Source organism: Gorilla gorilla, chromosome 6 (genome assembly GCF_029281585.2).
Source record: "Gorilla gorilla gorilla isolate KB3781 chromosome 6, NHGRI_mGorGor1-v2.1_pri, whole genome shotgun sequence".
Classification (NCBI taxonomy): Eukaryota; Metazoa; Chordata; class Mammalia; order Primates; family Hominidae; genus Gorilla; species Gorilla gorilla.
The window spans coordinates 40,748,439-40,768,803 of NC_073230.2; the positions used below are offsets into that span (position 1 = coordinate 40,748,439).

A 20,365-nucleotide genomic window follows, 5' to 3' on the forward strand; every position below is an offset into this window, starting at 1 on the left:
ACATGGAATATCTTTCCGTTTTTTTCTGTCCTTTTCAATTTGTTTCAAAAGTGTTTTATAGTTTTCATTCTAGAGACCTTTTATTTCCTTGGTTAATTCCTAGGTATTTAATTTTCTTTGTAGCTTTTGTAAATGGGATTACTTTCTTGGTGTCTTTTTCAGATTGTTCACTATTGGTATATAGAAATGCTACTGATTTTTGTATGCTGATTTTGTATCTTGCAAATTTACGGAATTTGTTCTAATAGTTTTTTTGGTGGAGTCTTTAGTTCTTTCCAAATGTAGTATCATATTGTCTGCAAACAAGGGCAATTTACCTTCTTCTCTTCCAATTTTGGATGAACTTTATTTCTTTGTCTTGTTGAATTGGTAGGTAGGACTTTTAGTACTATGGTGAATAACAGTGGTGAAAGTGGGCATCCTTGTCATGTTCCAGATCTTAGAGGAAAGGCTTTCAGTTTTTCCCATTCAGTATGATATTAGCTATGGGTCTGTCTTACATGGCTTTTGTTGTGTTGAGCTGTATTCCTTCTACACCCAGTTTTTTGAGGGTTTTTTATCATGAAAGGATGTTGAATTTTATCAAATACTTTTTTTCAGCATCAATCGAAATGATCATATGGTTTTTGTCCTTCATTGTGTTGATTTGATGTATCACAATGATTGATTTGCATATGTTGAACTATACCAGCATCCTAGGGATATATCCCACTTGGTCCTAATGAATGATCTTTTTAATGTGTTTTGAAGTTGCTTTACTAGTATTTTGTTGAGGGTCTTTGCATCAATGTTCATCAGTTTTATTGGCCTGTAATTTTCTGTTTTTGATGTGTTTTTGCTTTATTTTGGTGTCAGGATAATACTGGTTTTGTAGAATGAGTTGGAAAGTATTCCCTCCCTCTCTGTTTTTTTGTAATAATTTAAGTAGAATTGGTGTTAGTTTTTAAAAAAATATTTGGTATAATTCAGCAGTAAAATCACTGGGTCTCAGGCTTTTTTTTTTTTTTTTTTGACTGGGAAACTTTTTATTATGGCATCAATCTCATTACTTGTTTTTGGTCTGTTTAGGTTTTGGATTTCCTCATGGTTCAATCTTGGTATATTTGTATGTGTCTAGGAATTTATCCATTTCTTCTAGGTTTACCAATTTATTGGCATATAGTTGCTCATAGTAGCCACTAATGATCCTTTGAATTTTTGCAATATCAGTTGTACTGTCTCCCTTTTAATCTCTGATTTTACTTATTTGGGCCTTCTGTCTTTTTTTCTTAGTCTGGCGAAAGGTTTGTTCATTTTGTTTATCGTCTCAAAAAATAACCTTTTCTTTCATTGATTTTTGTATTGTTTTCTTTATTTCAATGTCATTTATTTCTGCTGTGATGTTTATTATTTTTCTCTTTTACTAATTTTGGGTTTGATTTGCTTTTGCTTTTCAGATTCTTTAAGATGCATCATTAGGTTGTTTATTTGAAGTTTTTCTACTTTTTAACTGTAGACGCTTATAGCAGTAAAGTTCCCTCTTAGTACTGCTTTTGCTGTATCCCATAGGTTTTGGAATATTACATTTCCATTATTGTTTATTTCAAGAAAATTTTAAATTTCCTTTTAACTTCTTCATTGATCCACTGTTCATTAAGGAGCATATTGTTTAATTTCCATGTGTTTACATAGTTTCCAAAATTCCTCTTGTTATTGATTTCTAGTTTTATTCCATTTTGGTCAGAGAATATTCTTGATGTTGTTTCAGTTTTTTTGAATGTTTTAGTACTTGTTTTGTGGCCTAACATTTTGTCTGTTTTTGAGAATGATCCATGTGCTGAAGAAAATGTGTATTCTGCAGCCGTTAGATGAAATATTCCACAAATATCTGTTACTTCTATTTGGTTTGTAATGCTGGTTAATCTGATGTTTCTTTGTTTATTTTGTGTCTGAAAGATCTGTTCAATATTGAAAGTGATGTGCTGAAGTCTATAGCTATTATTTTACAGGGTTCTACCTGTGTCTTTTGCTCTAGTAATATTTGCTTTATTTATTTGGATGCTCCAGTATTGGGTGCATATATATTTACAATTTTTATATCTTCTGGTTGAATTGAGTTTTTTTAAAATCATTATATAATGACTTTCTTCGTCTCTTTTTATAGTTTTTGTCATGAAATCTATTTTGTCTGATATAAGTATAGCTACTCTTTGTCTTCTTTAGTTTCCACTGGCATGGAATATATTTTATCATTCTTTTACTGTTAGTCTATTTGTGTCTTTATATGTGAAGTGTGTTTCTTGTAGGCAGCTGATCATTGGGTCTTTTTTAAAAAAAATTCATTAAGCCACTGTATGTCTTTTGATTGTACAGTTTAGTACTTTTATGTTCAGTTTTCATTATTAATAATTAAGGACATACTCCTGCCATTTTGTTCTGTGGTTTCTGGTCTTCTCTTCCTTCTTTTCTTCATTCCTGTCTTCCTTTTTTTTTTTTGAGACAGGATCTTGCTCTGTCACCCAGGCTGGAGTGCAGTGGAGTGATCTCAGCTCACTGCAACCTCTGCCTCACGGGTTCAAGCAATTCTCCTGCCTCAGCCTCTCGAGCAGCTGAGATTACAGGCAGGTGCCACCATACCTGGCTAATTTTTGTATTTTTAGTAGAGACGGGGTTTCACCATGTTGGCCAGGCTAGTCTTGAACTCTTGACCTCAAGTAATCCACCTGCTTTGGGATCCCAAAGTGTTGGGATTACAGGCGTGAGCCACCACGCCTGGACCCCTGTCTTCCTTTTAGTGAAAGTTATCTTTCTCTGGTGGAACATTTTAATTTCTTACTCTTTATTTTTTGTGTCTCTGTTGTATGTGTTTTGATTTGAGTTTACCATGAGGCTTGCAAATATGATCTTATAACCCATTATTTTAAACTGATGAACACTTAACACTGATTTCATAAACAAGCAAACAAATCAAAGAAACAAAGAGAAGACTAATAAAAACTCTACAGTTAACTTTGTCCCTCTGCTTTTTAACTTTTATTGTTTCTCTTTATATCTTATTGTACTATGTATTAAAAAGTTGTTGTAGCTCTTATTTTCGATTCAGTTCATCTTTTAGTCTTCTTACTCAAGATAGTTTACACACCACGGTTACAGTGTTGTAGTATTCTATGTTTTTCTGTGTCCTTGCTATTACAGTGAGTTTTGTACCTTCAGATGATTTCTTATTGCTAGTTAACATCCATTTTTTTTTTTTTCAGATTGAAGAACTCCCTTTAGCATTTCTTGTAGGGCAGGTCTAGTGTTGATGAAATCTATCAGCTTTTGTTTGTCTGGGATAATCTTTATTTCTCCTTCACGTTTGATGGATACTTTTGCTGGATATACTATTCTAGGAAAAAGTCTTTTTTTTCTTTCAGTGCTTTAAATATATCATGCCACTCTCTCCTGGCTTGTAAAGTTCCCATTGAGAAGTTTTCTGCCAGACATACTGGAGCTCCATTGTAGGGCATTTGTTTCTTTTCTCTTCCTGCTTTTAGGATCCTTTCTTTCTCCTTGCCTTTTGGAGTTTGATTATTAATGATCTTGCAGTAGTCTTATTTGTGTCAAATTGGCTTGCTGTTCTGTAACCTTGTACTTGAATATTGATATCTTTCTCTAGGTTTGTGAAGTTCTGTTATTATCTCTTTGAATAAACTTTCTACCTCTATCTTTGTCTCTACCTGCTCTTTAAGGCTAATGCCTTTTAGATTTACCTTTTTGAGGCTATTTTCTAGATCTTGTAGGTATGCTTTATTGTTTTTAAATTATTTTTTCTTTTGTCTCCTCTGACTGTATATTTTCAAATAGCGTGTCTTCAAGCTTACTAATTCTTCTACTTGATTAGTTCTGTTGGTGAGGCACTCTGATGCATTCTTCATTATGTCAGTTGCATTTTTCAATTCCAGAATTTCTGCTTGATTCTTTTAAATTATTTCAATGTCTTTGTTAAATTTATCTGATAGGATTCTCAATGTCTTCTCTGTGTTATCTTGAATTTCTTTGTGTTTCCTCAAAACAGCTATTTTGATTTCTCTGAAAGGTCACATATCTCTGTCTCTCTGGGATTAGATCCTTGTGCCTTATTTAGTTCGTTTGGTAAGGTCATGTTTTCCTGGATAGCCTGGGTGCTTGTGGATATTCATCAGTGTCTGGGCATTGAAGGGTTAGGTATTTATTGTAGCCTTTGCAATCTGGGTTTGTTTGTACCTGTCCTTTTTTTCTGAAGGCTTTCCAGGTATTCAGGGGGACTTGGGTGTTACAATCTAGATTTTGGGTCACTGCAGCCATATCTGCATTAGGGGGCACCTGAAGCCCAGTAACAGTATGGCTCTTACAGTGGTATCACCTTGGTAGACTTGGATGAGATCCAGAATAATTCTCTGGATTACTAGGGAGAGACTCTTGCTTTCTTCCCTTACCTTTTCCCCAACAAATAGAGTCTCTCTCTCTCTCTCTGCTGTGCTTCCTGGAGCTGGGGGAGTAGTGACACAAGGACTCCCGTGGCCACAACCAGTGGGAGTATGCTGGGTAAGAGCTGAATCCAGAATGTACTGGGTCTCATCCAAGGCCTCTCATAACCACTGCCTGGCTACCACTTACGTGTGGTCAAGCCCCTAGGGCTCTACAATCATCAAATGGTAAAGCTAGCCAGGCTTGTGTCCTTCCCTTTTGGGCAATGAATTTCCTGTGGCCCCAGGCGGGTCCAGAGATGCTCTCTGGGAGCCAGGGTCTGGAATCAGAAACTTAGGAATCTACCTGGTGCTCTGTTTTAGCACAGTGAGCTGGTACTCAAGCCGCAAGACAATGTCCTTCCCACTCTTTTCCCTCCCCTCCCCTCCCCCTCCCCTCTTCTCCCTTGAATCTCTCCCTATTACTACCACCTCTAGGCTTGCAGTGAGTACTGTCTGGCTACCGCTGATGTTCACTCAAGCCCCAGGCTCTTCAGTCAGCTTGTGATGAATGCTGCCAGGCTTGAGCAGTGGGTTCCTCTCTCAGGGCAGGTCCTAAAATGCTTGCTGTCCGAGAGCCAAGGATTAGAATTGGGGACCTGAAGAGCTTGCTTGGTGCTCTACTCCACTGCAGCCCAGTTGGTACCTAAGCTGTAAGACAAAGTCCCCTTTACTCTTCTCTCTCCTTTTCTGAAGCAGAATGAGTCTCCCCCATGGCCATTGCAGTTGGGAATGTGCTGACCGGAAGCCAGCACTTCTCTGAATTCCACTCAAGGCCAATGACGAGTACTGCCTGGCTACCACTGTTGACTATTCAGGGCCCAAGGGCTCTTTAATCAGTAGGTAATGAAACTTGCCTTGAGTGGATCTTTCACTTAAAGGCAGTGGGTTCCCTTCTGGCCCAGGGTATGTTTAGAAATGTCATCTAGGAGCTAGGGCTTGGAATGGGTACCTGAGGTCTCTGCTCAGTGCCTTATTCTACTGTGGATGAGCTGGCATCCAAGTTACAAGACAAAGTACTCTTTACTCTCCTCTCTCCTCTCTTCAAGCAGAAGGAAGGGTTCTTTTCCAGAGCTGTGCACTACTTTGCTGGGCGTTCGGGGAAAGGTGGTGCAAGCACTCCCTTGGCTGCCCAATCTGGTGTCTTATCTTTTGCCCTCCATGTCCACTGGCACTGAGCCCAGTGAAGCACTAGGACTTGCCCAGGAATTGTGGTTCTTGTGGCCTAGACTTTCAAATTTATTTGGGACCACAGAACACTTTACCTGCAGTGGCAAGGTTTCCTGGAACTCAGTTTCCTACCACTTGGATGGACAATTTCATTTTTTATTCTGGCAGAATAGAAAATGAAAATGAGGTGGAGGAACATATTATGTAGGGCCTTGAAGACTCTTGTAAGGACTTCAGCTTTTGTTATGAGTGCCAGAGGAGCCACTGGAGGATTATAAGGTAACATGAATATTTTTACCGCTTTGTTGGAAAGTTACTGTAGAGGCACATGTATAGAAGTGGAGAGGCTGGTTAATAGCAGTTATCCAGGGCAGATTAAAGGTGTTTGTTAGGCTTGGTGTGGTGGTTCACACCTATATTCCCAGTGCTTTGGGAGGTTGAGGCAGGAGGATCACCTGAGGCTAGGAATTCATGACCAGACCTGTAACATAGCAAGACCCTATATCTAACAACAACAACAAAATTAGCTTGGTATGTTGGCATGCATCTGTAGTCCCAGCTACTTCGGAAGCTGAGGCAGGTCACTTGAGCCCTGGAGTTTGAGTTACAGTGAGCCATTATCATACCACTGCACTCCAGCCTGAGTGACAGAGTGAGAGTCTGTCTCTAAAGGAGAAACAATAAAAAACAAATATTTGTTTCATGCATGCAGTAGTGTACTTGGGGAGAAGTGGTTGGATTCTGGACATATTTAAAAAGTAAGGCTGGCAATATTTGCTGATGGAATTTATGTGGTTGCAAGAAAAAGAAAAGGGAGGGGGAGTCAAGGATGGCTCTAAGGTTCTTTCTGGATGAGCAGCTTAAAGAATGGAGTTACCAATAGCAGAAATATGAAAGATGCAGGAGGGTAGCTTTGAGTTGGAGAGGTGGGGCCAAAATCAGGAACTCACGGGTAGCCATGTTGAGCTTTAGATGTCTGTTGGCCTTCTAAGTGTGGCTGTCAAGTAGGGGGCTGGATGTACATGTCTGGCTGGAGATATAGAGGTGGGGGCTGGCGTGAAGAAAGTATTTAAAGTCATTAAGACTGAATGAGGTCACCAAGGCTGGAATCCTTTGCCTTTATTTCGTCCATTGTTTTTCATCTGTGGGGATCTACTTGTAGGTCAAGATCCACCTTCTGCATCGTCTGCCCTGTGAAGCCTTGCTCTGCTCTCTCATGCAGGCCCATTGCACTCTCTTCTTACTGTGCTCTATCTACTACATTGGATTGCAATTGCTTTTATTTAAAGTAAGTTTGAAGTCCTCCCAATTAGACCAAAGTTTTTTATACAGCAAGCATCATGTCTTCTTTGCCTTTATAGCTTCTGTTGTATAGCAGATGCTTAATAAAAATGTCTGAAATGATTAATGGTGGATTGATTAAAATATGTTCAAGTGCCCACGTCCAGTACTTTTGGACTGAGGAAGAGCTGTGTGAACTGAGTGTGGCTGACTGCACTTGAAGGGAAATGCCTTTCAATCATATGCTCCTTACTGAGGTAGAATAAAATTTGGGGTGCAATAAATACTATTTAGGGTTTTAAGATTTCCTTGGTATCTATATATAGTAGTAAAAACCAGACTTTGACAATGTGATAACCTACAATGTTCCTATTTTGCATAAAATGAAGCCAAACAAGAGAACATTAGGTCCAATGCATGTTCTTTTTATTTGTTTTTAAAACTAGTATTCTTTTGTTTTAGTGTATTAGGAAACGAAAGAAACCATTTATTTTCTATCTATTGAGCTATATTTCAAATAATTTCATGTTATACATTTTATAGATTGGCTTTGTTGGAAAAATAAAACTAGTTAAATGTTTTTAATCCCACAGATATTTAATTTTTAAGTCACTGATTGAAATTTAGTCACTGAGAATGGAAAATGGAACTTTTTTTCTTAGAAAAGGATAAGGTTTTCCTTCTTTTATTTATTTATTTATTTATTTATTTAGAAACGGAGTTTCGCTCTTGTGTCCCAGGCTGGAGTGCAGTGGCGCGATCTCAGCTCACTGCAACCTCCGCCTCCTGGATTCAAGTGATTGTCCTGCCTCAGCCTCCTGCCTATCTGGGATTACAGGTGCACATCACCACTCCCAGCAAATTTTTGTATTTTTAGTAGAGATGGGGTTTCACCATGTTGGCCAGACTGGTCTTGAACTCCTGGCCTCAGGTGATCCACCCACCTTGGCCTCCCAAAGTGCTGGGATTACAGGTGTGAGCCACCGTGCCTGGCCCTAATCTTATTTTGTAACTATAAGACAAAATGAAAATAATTCATCATTTCACTAGTTAGGGATAGTCACATCCTATTAACATTTAGGTATTTTTCCTAATTCATGTTTTATACATATATATTTATAAACAGAATAAAATGTACATGCAGTATTATATTTTGCTTTTACATTTATTATTATTTTTTCTGATAACAGATATTTGATAAGATATGATTTTTAATGGTTTCTAGACATTCTATTATAGATACACCACAATTAAAAAGTATTCCCCCTTTATCATTTGGGTTGTTTCTAAATTTTTAAAATAACCATGAAAGTAGATTACTGCATAAAAGACAATAGTATTTTTATGGTTTTTGATATATTTTTCTAAAATGTTCTCTAAAAGGATTCTAACAAATTTACATTGGTATCAAAAGTATATGAGAGTATGTCTCTGTGTACCTTCTCTAACAGCTAGACACATTATTAAATACAATTTTTTTGCTAGTTTGAGGTGTTAATCAAATATACCTTTTTAAAAAGTTTTAAAATGTACATTTTTTGATTTTGAAAATTTTTCCATTAATTTATTAACTGTATTATTTTTATGGGTGAATTGTCTGCAGATGGCCTTTATTTAACCTTTTTCTGTTGGGTATAGTATTATTTTCATTGATTTATAAGAGTTCTTTACATATTAGATTTAACATATAAAATTGTGTTTTTTTTTTGGAGACAGAGTCTCGCTCTGTCGCCCGGGCTGGAGTGCAGTGGCATGATCACGGCTCACTGCAACCTCCGCCTCTCCAGTTCAAGTAATTCTCCTGCCTCAGCCTCCCAAGTAGCTGGGACTACCGATGCACGTCACCACAACTGGCTAAATTTTTTGTATTTTAGTAGAGATGGGGTTTTACCGTGTTGCCCAGGCTGACCTCAAACTCCTGAGCTCAGGCAATCTGCCCACTTCAGCCTCCCAAAATGCTAGGATTACAGGCATGAGCCACCACGCCTGGTCTATAAAATTGTTTTTATAAGTCAAAACCAGTTGAATATCAGGAACTTCACATGGTTTAACTTAAAATGTTGTATTTTATATTGGTTGCCAATGTTTTCTGAGTTTGTCCTTTGTTCTTATTATGTTGTATTCTTAAGCCTATAACAAGTTTAAAATTTTAATGTAGTTTAATTTAGAGATCCTTTCCTTTGTAGCTTCCTCTGTTGCGTTCTTATAGCAAAAGTTTTCTTACCATCTCAAAGGGAGATAAATATTTTTGTAGTTTCATATTTTTAAATTGAACTTTAAAAATCCATCTGGAATTTTGTTTTAATGTGTTGTTAAGGCAGGAATCTGTTTACTGAGTGATAAAATCATTATTTACAGATTCCTGAGCAAAATTCTGTTGTTTAATTTCATGCCCCATTGCTGAAATTACAAAATAACCAAACATCCTAGGAATGTAATATCTTTGACCCTGATTCTTCATAAAGTACATTATTCTAGTGACTTAGCTCAGCCGATGCACTTCACAGACCAATAATAATTCAGAGACCTTGATTTTGTCAATGTTAATGATGCTTTTAAGACAGAAGCAATAGGGTACACGGTATTGGATTTAATTGATGGTTCCATTCAGCATAACATTCTGTCATTCATAGAACCTTACTTATTAACCTACATGAACAATATTGTTAAAATTTTCATTTGATGCAAAAATCCTCAACAAAATACTAGCTAACCGAATCTAACAGCACATCAAAAAGATAGTACATTATGATCAAGTGGGTTTCATTCCAGGGATGCAGGGATGATTTAACTTATATAAGTCAATAAATGTGATATATCACATAAACAGAATTAAAAACGAAAATCATATGATTATTTCAATAGACACAGAAAAAGCATTTTATAAAATCCAGCATGGCTTTATGATAAAAACTCTCAATAAAATAGGCATAGAAGGGACTTACCTCAAAGTAATAAAAGCCGTATATGACAAACCCACAGCCAGCATCATGCTGAATGGGGAAAAGTTGAAATCGTTTCCCTTGAGAATTGGGACAAGACAAGGATGTCCACTTCCACCACTTTTATTCAACATAGTACTGGAAGTCCTAGCCAGAGCAATCAGACAAGAGAAAGAAATAAAGGGCATCCAAATTAGAAAAGAGGAAGTCAAATTGTCACTATTTGCCGATAGTATGATTGTATGCCTAGAAAACCCTAAAGACTCATCCAAAAAGCTCTTAGATCAAATTCAGTAAAGTCTCAGGATACAAAATCAATGTACATAGATCAGTAGCAGTGCTATACACTAACAACAAGAAAACTGACAATCAAATGAAGAACTCAGTCCCTTCTACAACTGCAAAAAAAAAAAAAAAAACCACACACACACACAACTCCCCCCAAAAAACCACCACCAACAAAAAATCTTAGGAATATACTTAACCAATGAGGTGAAAGAGCTCTATAAGGAAAACTGCAAAACACTGCTGGAAGAAACCATAGATGACACAAACAAATGGAAACAAATCCCCAGCTCAAGGATGGGAAGAATCAATATTGTGAAAATGACCATAATGCCCAAAGCAATCTATAGATTCAATGCAATTCCCATCAAAATACCGTCATCATTCTTCGCAGAACTAGAAAAAACAATCCTGGAATTCTTATGGAACCAAAAAAGAGCTCGCATAGCCAAAGCAATACTAAGCAAAAAGAACAAATCTAGAGGCATCGCATTACCCAACTTCAAATTATACTACAAGGCTGTAGTTACCCAAACAGCATGGTAGTGGTATAAAAACGGGCACATAGACCAATGGAACAGGATAGAGAACCCAGAAATAAAGCCAGACTTCGAGCGAACTGATCTTTGACAAAGCATACAAAAACATAAATTCAGTAAAAGACACCCTATTCAATAAATGGGGATGGGAAAACTGGCAAGCCACATGTAGAAGAATAAAACTAGATTCTTATCTCCCACCTTATACAAAAATCAACTCAAGTTGGATCAAAGACTTAAATCTAAAACCTGAAGCCATAACCAAAAGCCACCTGTACCCCAAAAACTATTGAATTAAAAAAAATTAAAAACAAGAGGCCAGGTGCGGGGCTCACGCCTGTAATCCCAGCACTTTGGGAGGCTGAGGCAGGTGGATCACGAGGTCAGGAGTTCGAGACCAGCCTGGCCAAAATGGCAAAACCCCGTCTGTACTAAAAATATAAAAATTAGCTGGGTGTGGTGGCGGGCGCCTGTAATCCCAGCTACTTGGGAGGCTGAGGCAGGAGAATCGCTTGAACCCGGGAGGCGGAGGTTGCAGTGAGCTGAGATCACGCCACTGCATTCCAGCCTGGGCAACAGAGCAAGGCTCCGTGTCAAAACAACAACAACAACAAAAAAAAAAACAAAAAAGAAAAACAAGATTGAAGGCTTTAATGTCCCTAAACAAATTACATACTATATTATCATTCTTGATACAGCTTTTTGAAATTTATTCATTCACCCTTGTTTTCGTGCTATGTGTTTTTTTAAATTGTGGTAAAATATACATAACATAAAATTTACCATTTTAAGCATTTTAAAATGTACAGTTCTGTGGCATTAGGTACATTCATACTGCTGTGCAATCATCACCACTATCCATCTCCAGAACTTTTTCATCTTTACAAGACTGTATCTCTCAACCCCCTCCCCTAGCTCCTGGAAACCACCATTCAACTATGGGTCTCTACAAATCTGACTACTCTAGGAATCTCATCTAAAAAGAATAGTTTTTAGAGTACAGGTGGTTTTTGGTTACATGGATAAGTTCTTTAGTGGTGATTTCTGTGATTTTGGTGCACCTGTCAGCTGAGAAGTATATACTGTACCCATTATATAGCCTTTTGTCCCTCACCCCTCTCCCAACCATCCCCTCCTGCCAGTCCCGAAAGTCCATGTCATCATTCTTATGCTTTTGCATCTTCATAGCTTAGCTCTCACTTATAAGTGAGAACATACCATATTTGGTTGTCTAAGTTACTTCACTTAGAATAATGGCCTCCTGCTCTATCCAAGTTGCTGCAAAAGACATTGTTTCATTCCTTTTTATGGCTGAGTTGTATTCCATGGTGTGTATACACATTTTCTTTATCCACTCATTGGTTGATGGGCACTTAGGTTGGTTTCATATCTTTGCAAATGACATGAATAGACAATTCTCAAAAGAAGATATTTTTTTTCTTCAGCCAACAAACATATAAAAAAGTGCTCGACATCACTAATCATCAGGGAATGCTACTCAGCCATAAAAATAAACAAAATAAGCTATAATGTCTTTTTTTTTTTTGAGACCGAGTCTTGCTGTGTTGCCCAGGCTGGAGTGCAGTGGTCTCAGCCCACTGCAACCTCTGTCTCCTGGGTTTAGGTGATTCTCCTGCCTCAGTCTCCTGAGTAGCTGGGATTGCAGGTGCCTGCCACCACACCTGGCTAATTTTTGTATTTTTAGTGGAGATGGGATTTCACCACATTGGCCAGGCTGGTTTTGAGCTTCTGACCTCAAGCGATCCACCTGCCTCGGCTTTCCAAAATGCTGGGATTACAGGCGTGAGCCACCATCCCCAGCCTATAATGTCTTTTGCAATTGATTTTTTAAAAAGTAAATTGCTTAAGTTCTATAATTACCTTAGCTGTCAAGACATTCTGGTGAAATTTGTTCTTTTGGTGAGGGAAGACCCTGGCTACTCTCTTTACCGTTTGAACATGTGAAATACCAGTAAAAAGTGTTTTTAGAGAGTCTGAAGAAATATATGTATTCTCTAGTATCCAAACTCTTCCTATTTGAACTCAGAAACTTAATAGGTTCAGATAATTTTTTAGATAAATGCCTTGTATCTAAATTGTTGCCATTTGCTATCTAAATTGATGGAATAAAACTGATTTAGTAATAAACCTTTCAACTCAAAGACCAACTCAATTTAGATAAGGAGGAATACTTGTATTGGGTAATGCTAGCTTTTCTGTATGATGGACTGTTCAAAGGATGAAGATGAAATGGAAATGCCTGTTTGAATTCAAAGAACTGATGAATCTCACATTCTCTGAGAAGCTCCCCCAGAGGTCTGCGCTTTAGCACCCTAGAGTTGCCTGAGGACTCATTGGGTTCGTAGGGCTTAGTGGGGCTGGCTAGAATGCGGAACAGACTGCAGTCACAACTCAGAGGGAAGGGAAGGTTTGCTCCCTTGAAATGGGCTTGTCAGAGCTGAAAGTTGGGATTTCCATGGCCACTAGATGGCTTCAGTTACCTGCAAAGAAAGGTTCAAACCCAAAGGTACTCTGGGGTTGCTTTTCATACTTTAAGAAGATCATTCCATTTTTGGACTATTTGTTTTCTGAGGGGTAGATGGCAGAAGCAATTGATAAAACTTAAAGTTTTTGAGGATTATCTAGTCTTACCTTCTCATTTTACAGATAAAGAATATTTAGGAAAACTTTCCCAAGTTGACTGAGCTCTACAGGAGCAGCATCAGAGCTAGACTCAAGTCTCCTGCGTCCTAGTCTAGTTCTTTAGTTGTTGAACCAGTGACAACAATCTATTTTTTATTCCTCTCAAGTAATACGAGAGGGTTGCATGTCACTGACTATGCCTGAGTCCTGGAGATGATGTGTATTGGAATGTTGTGTTTAAGGCAAGTGGTGAAGTGGATGCTGGTGACCGTCTTATGGGCAGAACTGAGCAATGGTAGTATCTACTCCCAACCCAGTTGAGCTTTTAGATTAATGAAATGACTACCTGCCATGATCCACAGTTGGGGAGTTTTAAACATTTTTGTTCATTCTAAATAAGCCTAGACTCTTACATGCCTTATCTGTTATATACTTTATGTCCTTTTCTCTTCTTCAGATGAATAGCAACATTTAAAAATCTTCTTTTCTCTCACAATTTTTCTATTTTTGTTTACTTTTAGAGACAAGGTCTTGCTATGTTGCCCAAGCTGGATTCAAACTCCTGGGCTTAAGTGATTCTTTGCCTCTTCAAGTAGCTGGGAGTACAGGCTTGTGCTACTGTGCCCAATTTATTATTTTTGATTAATATCTAACCTTTAGAACCGAGTAGAAAATACTTTAAAAAAATCAAAAGTTTCTGTAGAAAACCTAACAAACAAAAGTGAGTCAAACAAATCCATTATGTATCAACTCAAAATGGCTTATCAGGATGTTGAATTTTTTTGTTTTTATGGCAAACTTAGGGAGGAAGCAAATACAGTATTCATCTCAGCTACTTTTTATGACATGTTCACAAAAACTTACAACTTTAAAAAAATTGTGTGCTAAAATTATCCATAATTTATATATTATGGCTAGTTTCTAGAGTAAAACAGACCTCAGGGAGCCTAAGAGAGAAGGAAGAGTGAAAGAATGGGGAATAAAACAGATAATGAGGATGAGAAGAGTGATAGAGAAAGAGCTAGTAAATGGGACAATTGGCTGCTTCTAGCTAAAAGTGAAGAGAAAGAGAGAACAAACCAGAGGGCCACTTGAATAGGAGAGCGTGTGAAGGAAGCTGTGATGGGAGGACCTGGGAAAGAGGGCAAACATGAATCCTAAGGGTAGAGAGGGAAAAGGATGAGGAAAGACTGGGGGCACTTTTTTTTTCGCAAGACCTCCAATGGCTTCCCACATCAACTTCGTTGGTTTTCTGTCCCCTGGGTTGTCCTGTCTTCACTCCTGTGCCTCCTTCCTGGTCTTCAGCCAGCCAGCAGCCCCGCTCCATCTCTTGGTCCATTGTACCTCCAAAGTGTTGTTCACATGCTTATTACGGAAATGCCAAGTAGTAGCTGGAAGGAGGATTAAAAACAGTACTTAAAATGCTCTTAGAGCAGGATTTGCTTTGTAGTTAGGTCCCCAAAAGTGGTAGCTATTATAATAATTAAGCTTTTTCCCCGGCCTTAGTGGACCTTAACATTGGGAATACTTCTGTAAATACAAATCGTGTTTGAAACATTTGAATTTAGTCTTTGAAGTAAAACTTTAGAAATAGATATATAGTTATTTTCTTAATGGTGTGTTGATGCTGAATTGAGTAAAAATGTAGTTGGTCAAGACTAACTCTACTGAAATTTAAAATTATGTCTCATTTTCTCTTCCTTATTGTAGTGATTTAAAGGGAGTGATAGTCACTCTGAGTGATGATGGTCACTTGCAGTGTTCATACCTGGGGACAGATCCTTCTCTGTTCCAAGCTCCAAATGTTCAATCTCGAGAACTAAACTATGATGAACTTGATGTAGAAATGAAAGAACTTCAGAAAATCATCAAAGATGTTAACAAATCACAAGGTATCTCATTTGCAGCTTTTTATTATTTTAGTATTCATTGTGAAATTCATATTATCTTGTAGATAGATATTATTTTGTGTATTTGTTAATTTTCTCCTCTAGGCTTAATTAAAATCATATTTGTAAAAACAGTATTGCTCTTTAGCACACAGGGTCTTTATGTCTACTTTGTATGTTATGGCTTCTGAAAACGTATTTTATTTAAGAAAGTGCTTTTGTTGTTAATGTTTCATGGACAGCACTATCTAGTTTTTTTCTTTACATGCTAAGAAAGGAAGAAGTACTTCTTTGGGTGGTGGTTTTAGGCCTTGAGAAGAGCATTAAAATTTAGAGTGGTCATTTATTAACTTCTTATACTCCTGAAACAACTTTAGTTCTTCTTTTAAAAGAAACCAAAGCACATGAGCTACCATTTTGTTACTAAAAATGTAGTCATTTGCAGCTTAGTGACATAATTTATGTTTGTAGTTAATTAACCATCCAAATGGTGTGTAGCTTGCGGTATGCTGATTTCTAATGACTCAGAGGCTGATGATATTTTCAGTTCCCGAGTTTTGAATAACTCAATATTATCTTACTTTGGGACTCACATGGGTATAATTTTTTTTGTAAATTAAAAGGAGAAACAAAACACCAATCCTGCAGTTTGAGTTGGACATGTGAAAAGCATTACTTCAAGTTCCCTTTTCAGGGTCAGGTAAAAGTATTTTTTTAATGAGAAAAAATATGGACTATTTTCACATGAAAGAAATGTTAAAACAAGTAGGAATAATAAAAGAAGCAGAGCATCAAAAGCCAACCAAAACAACAGAGCCAATCTTAATCCTGATCCAATCATTTTACTAGATTTATGTACTTTTGAGTCTATGTTACCAACATTGTATTCCTCTGGTCCTGAGGAATTGAGATAATATATTTTTAAAATACAATTATTAAAATAAAGTTATTATGCTTTGGTTTCACACATTCTTTTAGAAAGTTTTGAAAGTAAACCAGTGAAGTTCAGGTCTTTCAAGTACCTCCAATTACTTAAAAATCTATTTGTTGTCAGCGCTGCCATGTCAAATAGAGAGTGGTTAAAATGGGATGTGTCATATCGCAGTATATAATTTTTTGTTTCAATTTTTGTTACTAGCATGTTTGGGATTAATAGAATTATAAGTCTTGTTTTGTCATTTAAAAATATAATTGGGGAAGGGTGGCATAGGCATGAAACATGAAATTTCCAGAGTTCATTAAATAATATGGCTTTCATTTCAAATTTTGTCCTGAGATTTTGCCCTTTCCATAGTAATGTTCCAATAATATTTTGATTAACATTAATTGAATATGAAATTTCTCAGAAAATCCCTTACAGCTAAAAGTTATTTCTTGGTGGTTACAGTGATGACCTTGGGTGAGAAAGTTTAGGCTGTTTTACTTGTCATTACCTTGATCCTTCAGTATGTCTTAAAATAACTGCTAATTAAGATAGGGATACACCCATAGACTTAGGTGCAAAGTGCATGATTTACATAACCTCAATTTTTAATTAATGTTTGAAGTTCCTTGCCCCTTCTATGCCACCATCATTTAGTTTTATTTCTGGGAAGGAAACAAAGGGAAACTTTTTAAACTGAGAGGTATTTAAAACATTTTATTTCTAGATATGGAAAAAAATTTAGTATCTTGTACCCTTATAAAACCATGGTATGTTTGTTTATTAAAATACCTGTAATTATATAAAAGCACAAAATTGTTTTATTACAGTTTTAGCTTCTCTTTATTATGAGAAGTTAAAATGCTGAACTTTTTGATGACCCCATTATTCATTTTAATGCCACTTATTTTAGTTTGGGAGCTTTAACTTACAAAAAATGTTCATAGCCTTGTGGGTTATGTTCAGTACTTAAAGCTTTTAAAAGTGTTTTCAAAGGAAGAGTTGCAGCAAAATTTAAAGCCAGTTTAAAGAGTACATTTTGTTGTACACATGGTGTATATTATCTACCGTAATAAAAGTGTTTTTGAAGCTGATTTTATGTGTGTAAGTTATAAGAGGAATGTATGTTGTAAGCATGAAATCATAGTAATAATTTCTGTATGGCTCATGGATTCTGAAGCTTTTCATACTCAACTCATTAATGTGAATCCTGCCTAGTATTTTTGTTACCGGTAGTCAACAACATCTACTCGTAGGAACTTTCAAAGACAGAATTTTATTTATGATTTAGATAGTTGATCATGTTGTCTACCTGGCGTGAGTATGAAGGACTGGGTGCAACATTGAGATAGGTGCCCATACAGCTGTGTCTTCAGAAAGGGACAGAGAGCAGTAAGACGTGGGGATATAAATGAAAGTCTGCACTCCATTTGAAATGTCCAGGATAACTAAGCTGATGATACCACTGAGTAGTAGAATCATTTGTATTGTGTGACATTGTTCATTTAGGATTCTATCTGGCTACATGTCACAAGACACCCAAATAAGATAGAGGTTTCTCTTTCTCTTGCAAAAGAAACCTAGTGATGGGCAGTCCAGGGTTGGCTTGGCAGTTCCACAGTCATCAGAGACTCTTGATTCCTTCTATCTCGGAGTCATATATTGGTCCCGCATGGCTTTTGGAACTCCTGCCCTCGCATCTGCTGCTGAGTCAGCCCCCTTAAGGAGCTTTCTTGGAAGCCACACCCTGAATGGCTCCTACTTAAATCTCACCAGCCACTCCAAGCTGCAAAACTGGCTGGGAAATTACATGACTTAGCTGAGTATTTTGTTGCTTAGAATAAAGTTGGGCTTTAAGTAAAGAAGAATTGAAGAATGGTTATTGGGATGGGCAATGAACAGCCATTTGTACTCTGATTAAGTTACGGAAATTCCCATTCCAAATCGTGCAGTTTGGTGGGAATGCCTGATAGCAGTTGTAGGCAGTTCCTTTTTTTGTGAGATAGCTGATTCATATTTTCAGTCAGCCATCCTCAGAGTGTGGGGAATGTTTCCTCTCAGGGTCACAGGGTGATCTCAGCAATTCTAGGTGTTATGTGCAGATATGATTTCCAGGGAAGAATCATCAGGCTATTTCTCTTGAGTCTCTCCTCTTATTAGGGAGGAATAGCTTTCCCAGAAACATGTGCCAGCTCTCTCCACTCCCAACTTCCCTTACCTTCCATCTGCCAGGATTAAGTCCCATGTTCATGGCTAAAACAACAAATGGTCAGTGGAAGGAAATCACGATGATTGGATTTGACCCTGGAGCCTGGAAGGGGTGACTTTCTCTGAGATGAAGGTGAATAGCTCCACAAAATTAGGGTTCCAATACACAGAGGGAGGAGGGAAGAATGGATGTTAAGTAGGTAGCCAATAGTTTGATATGTATATATATATTATATATAAATATATATAATTTAAAAATGTTTTTTGTTTAAGATCGTTGTTGATACTATGAATAAATATCTCATTATGCAACATAAACATGTTTAAAATTATGAAAATAACATGTGTATGGTAAAAATAATTCAGTGCTAAAAGGATAAATAATGAAAGGTGAATCTTTGTTCAACCCAAGATCCTAGTTTCACTCCTTAAAGGCAATCCTTATCAAGAGCTTTTGTGTATTTGTCTAGAAAATATTCATGTTTATGTAATTGTTTTGACACAAATATGTGCATATTAGACACATTGTACTACATCTTGCTTTTTAAAAATTAATAGATATATTTTGGAGTTTTTAAAATATCAGTATGTAAAGATGGACAGCACCCTTATTTATGACTTTGGGACATTGCATAGTACAGATATACCATGATTTATTTAATAATTAGCCTATTAATAGATATATATATATTTAGGTTGTTTTCATTTCTGAAAAAATAACTACTAACATTAGAGACCTCCTTGGGCATGGTTATGGGTATTGGATACATTCTTGGGAGTAGAATTAAGTCACAGGATATGTACATTTTACATTTTGCTAGTTCTAGCCAACTTACCTTCACAAAGGCTGTACTAATTTGGGCTTCCACTAGTAGTTACAGAGAGGGCATTGAAATTCCTAATGCTGGTCAGTCAATGGCTCACATCTTAGCGAATATCTGCAGAAAAAGACAATATTTTTTACCATATTATAGAGGGAAAGAATTAGCATCAAGCTTCTAATACTATAATGCATTAGTTTTTTCAACTTATGAGTATGTTTATGGGGTTGTTTTTTATATGTGGTATAGACAAACCTTTAAAGAAAAACTATATACAGAAAGTTTTACTTTATGATTAAATAATTTTTCTTTTTTTAAATCACAGGTGTTTGGCCCATGACTGAGAGAGAAGATGACTTGAACGTTTCTGTCGTGGTTTCTCCTAACTTTGATTCAGTTTCTGTAGGTGTACTTGCAGATTTTAAAGGGGTTTATAATAGTGGTAAACTCTGATGAATTAGGACCAAAATGCATTGGTTTAAAGTTTGGTCCTCCAAGTAGACACTTCAGGGAGGATAACAAATTGTAGGCCTTGTTACTTTCTAGATAAAAACATTAGTAGCCCCTTAGTGCCAGTAAGGAGCTCCTTGGGCAGGATTTCTGTTTTAAAAAGAAGTGGGGTTGTGGGGGAAGAGAGAGCAGTAGAAGGGCTTCTTGCCCTAGTTCTAATCCTACTTAAAAAAATTTTTTTTTCAAACTTTCTTAGTACCATAGCATTGACGTAATACTAATGTAGCTGAATAATACTGACCCTACCAGATTTTTGTTGGAGATTCAATTAGATAAGGTTTGTGAGTGGCCTAGCTCAAAGTTTGATGATTTCTAGTCTTTAATACATTATGGTGGTGGTGGTGGTAGGGTAGCTTAAGAGTATATAGTTGGTCCAATACTTAATTTTTCCCCTGTTTCTATCTGTGTGACACAAGGCAAGGTACTTAATTTTCTTAGTCTCAATTTTCTCATCCACAAAATGGGAATAATAATAGAATCTACTTTGTTGAATGTTATGATAATTGTTATGATTGTCATTATCATCAAATTACATTTTACTTCTTTCTACATTATAATAATCATCAACATCATCATAATCATTATGATTATCACAACCATCTTTGTCCATGAGTCGTCTTGTTCACTGCTGTATCCTTAGTGCTTGCCAAATAATGGGTGCTCAATATATATTTGCTCTATGAATAAGT

General features: G+C 36.8%; 1 protein-coding gene across 18 annotated transcripts in view; it reads left to right on the plus strand.

Moving 5' to 3' along the window:
• The window catches only part of BBS9 (Bardet-Biedl syndrome 9), a 580,067-nt gene that overhangs the window by 190,373 nt on the left and 369,329 nt on the right, over positions 1-20,365 (plus strand). For all 18 annotated transcript variants that reach the window (XR_010134445.1, XM_063708101.1, XM_055347536.2 and 15 more), the window contains exons 10-11: positions 15,037-15,218; positions 19,492-19,568. Coding sequence is in view for 17 of the 18 variants with exons in the window: in XM_063708101.1 (XP_063564171.1) it covers positions 15,037-15,218; positions 19,492-19,568 (259 nt within the window). In the remaining variant the exon portion in view is untranslated. The remainder of the gene's footprint in view (positions 1-15,036; positions 15,219-19,491; positions 19,569-20,365) is intronic.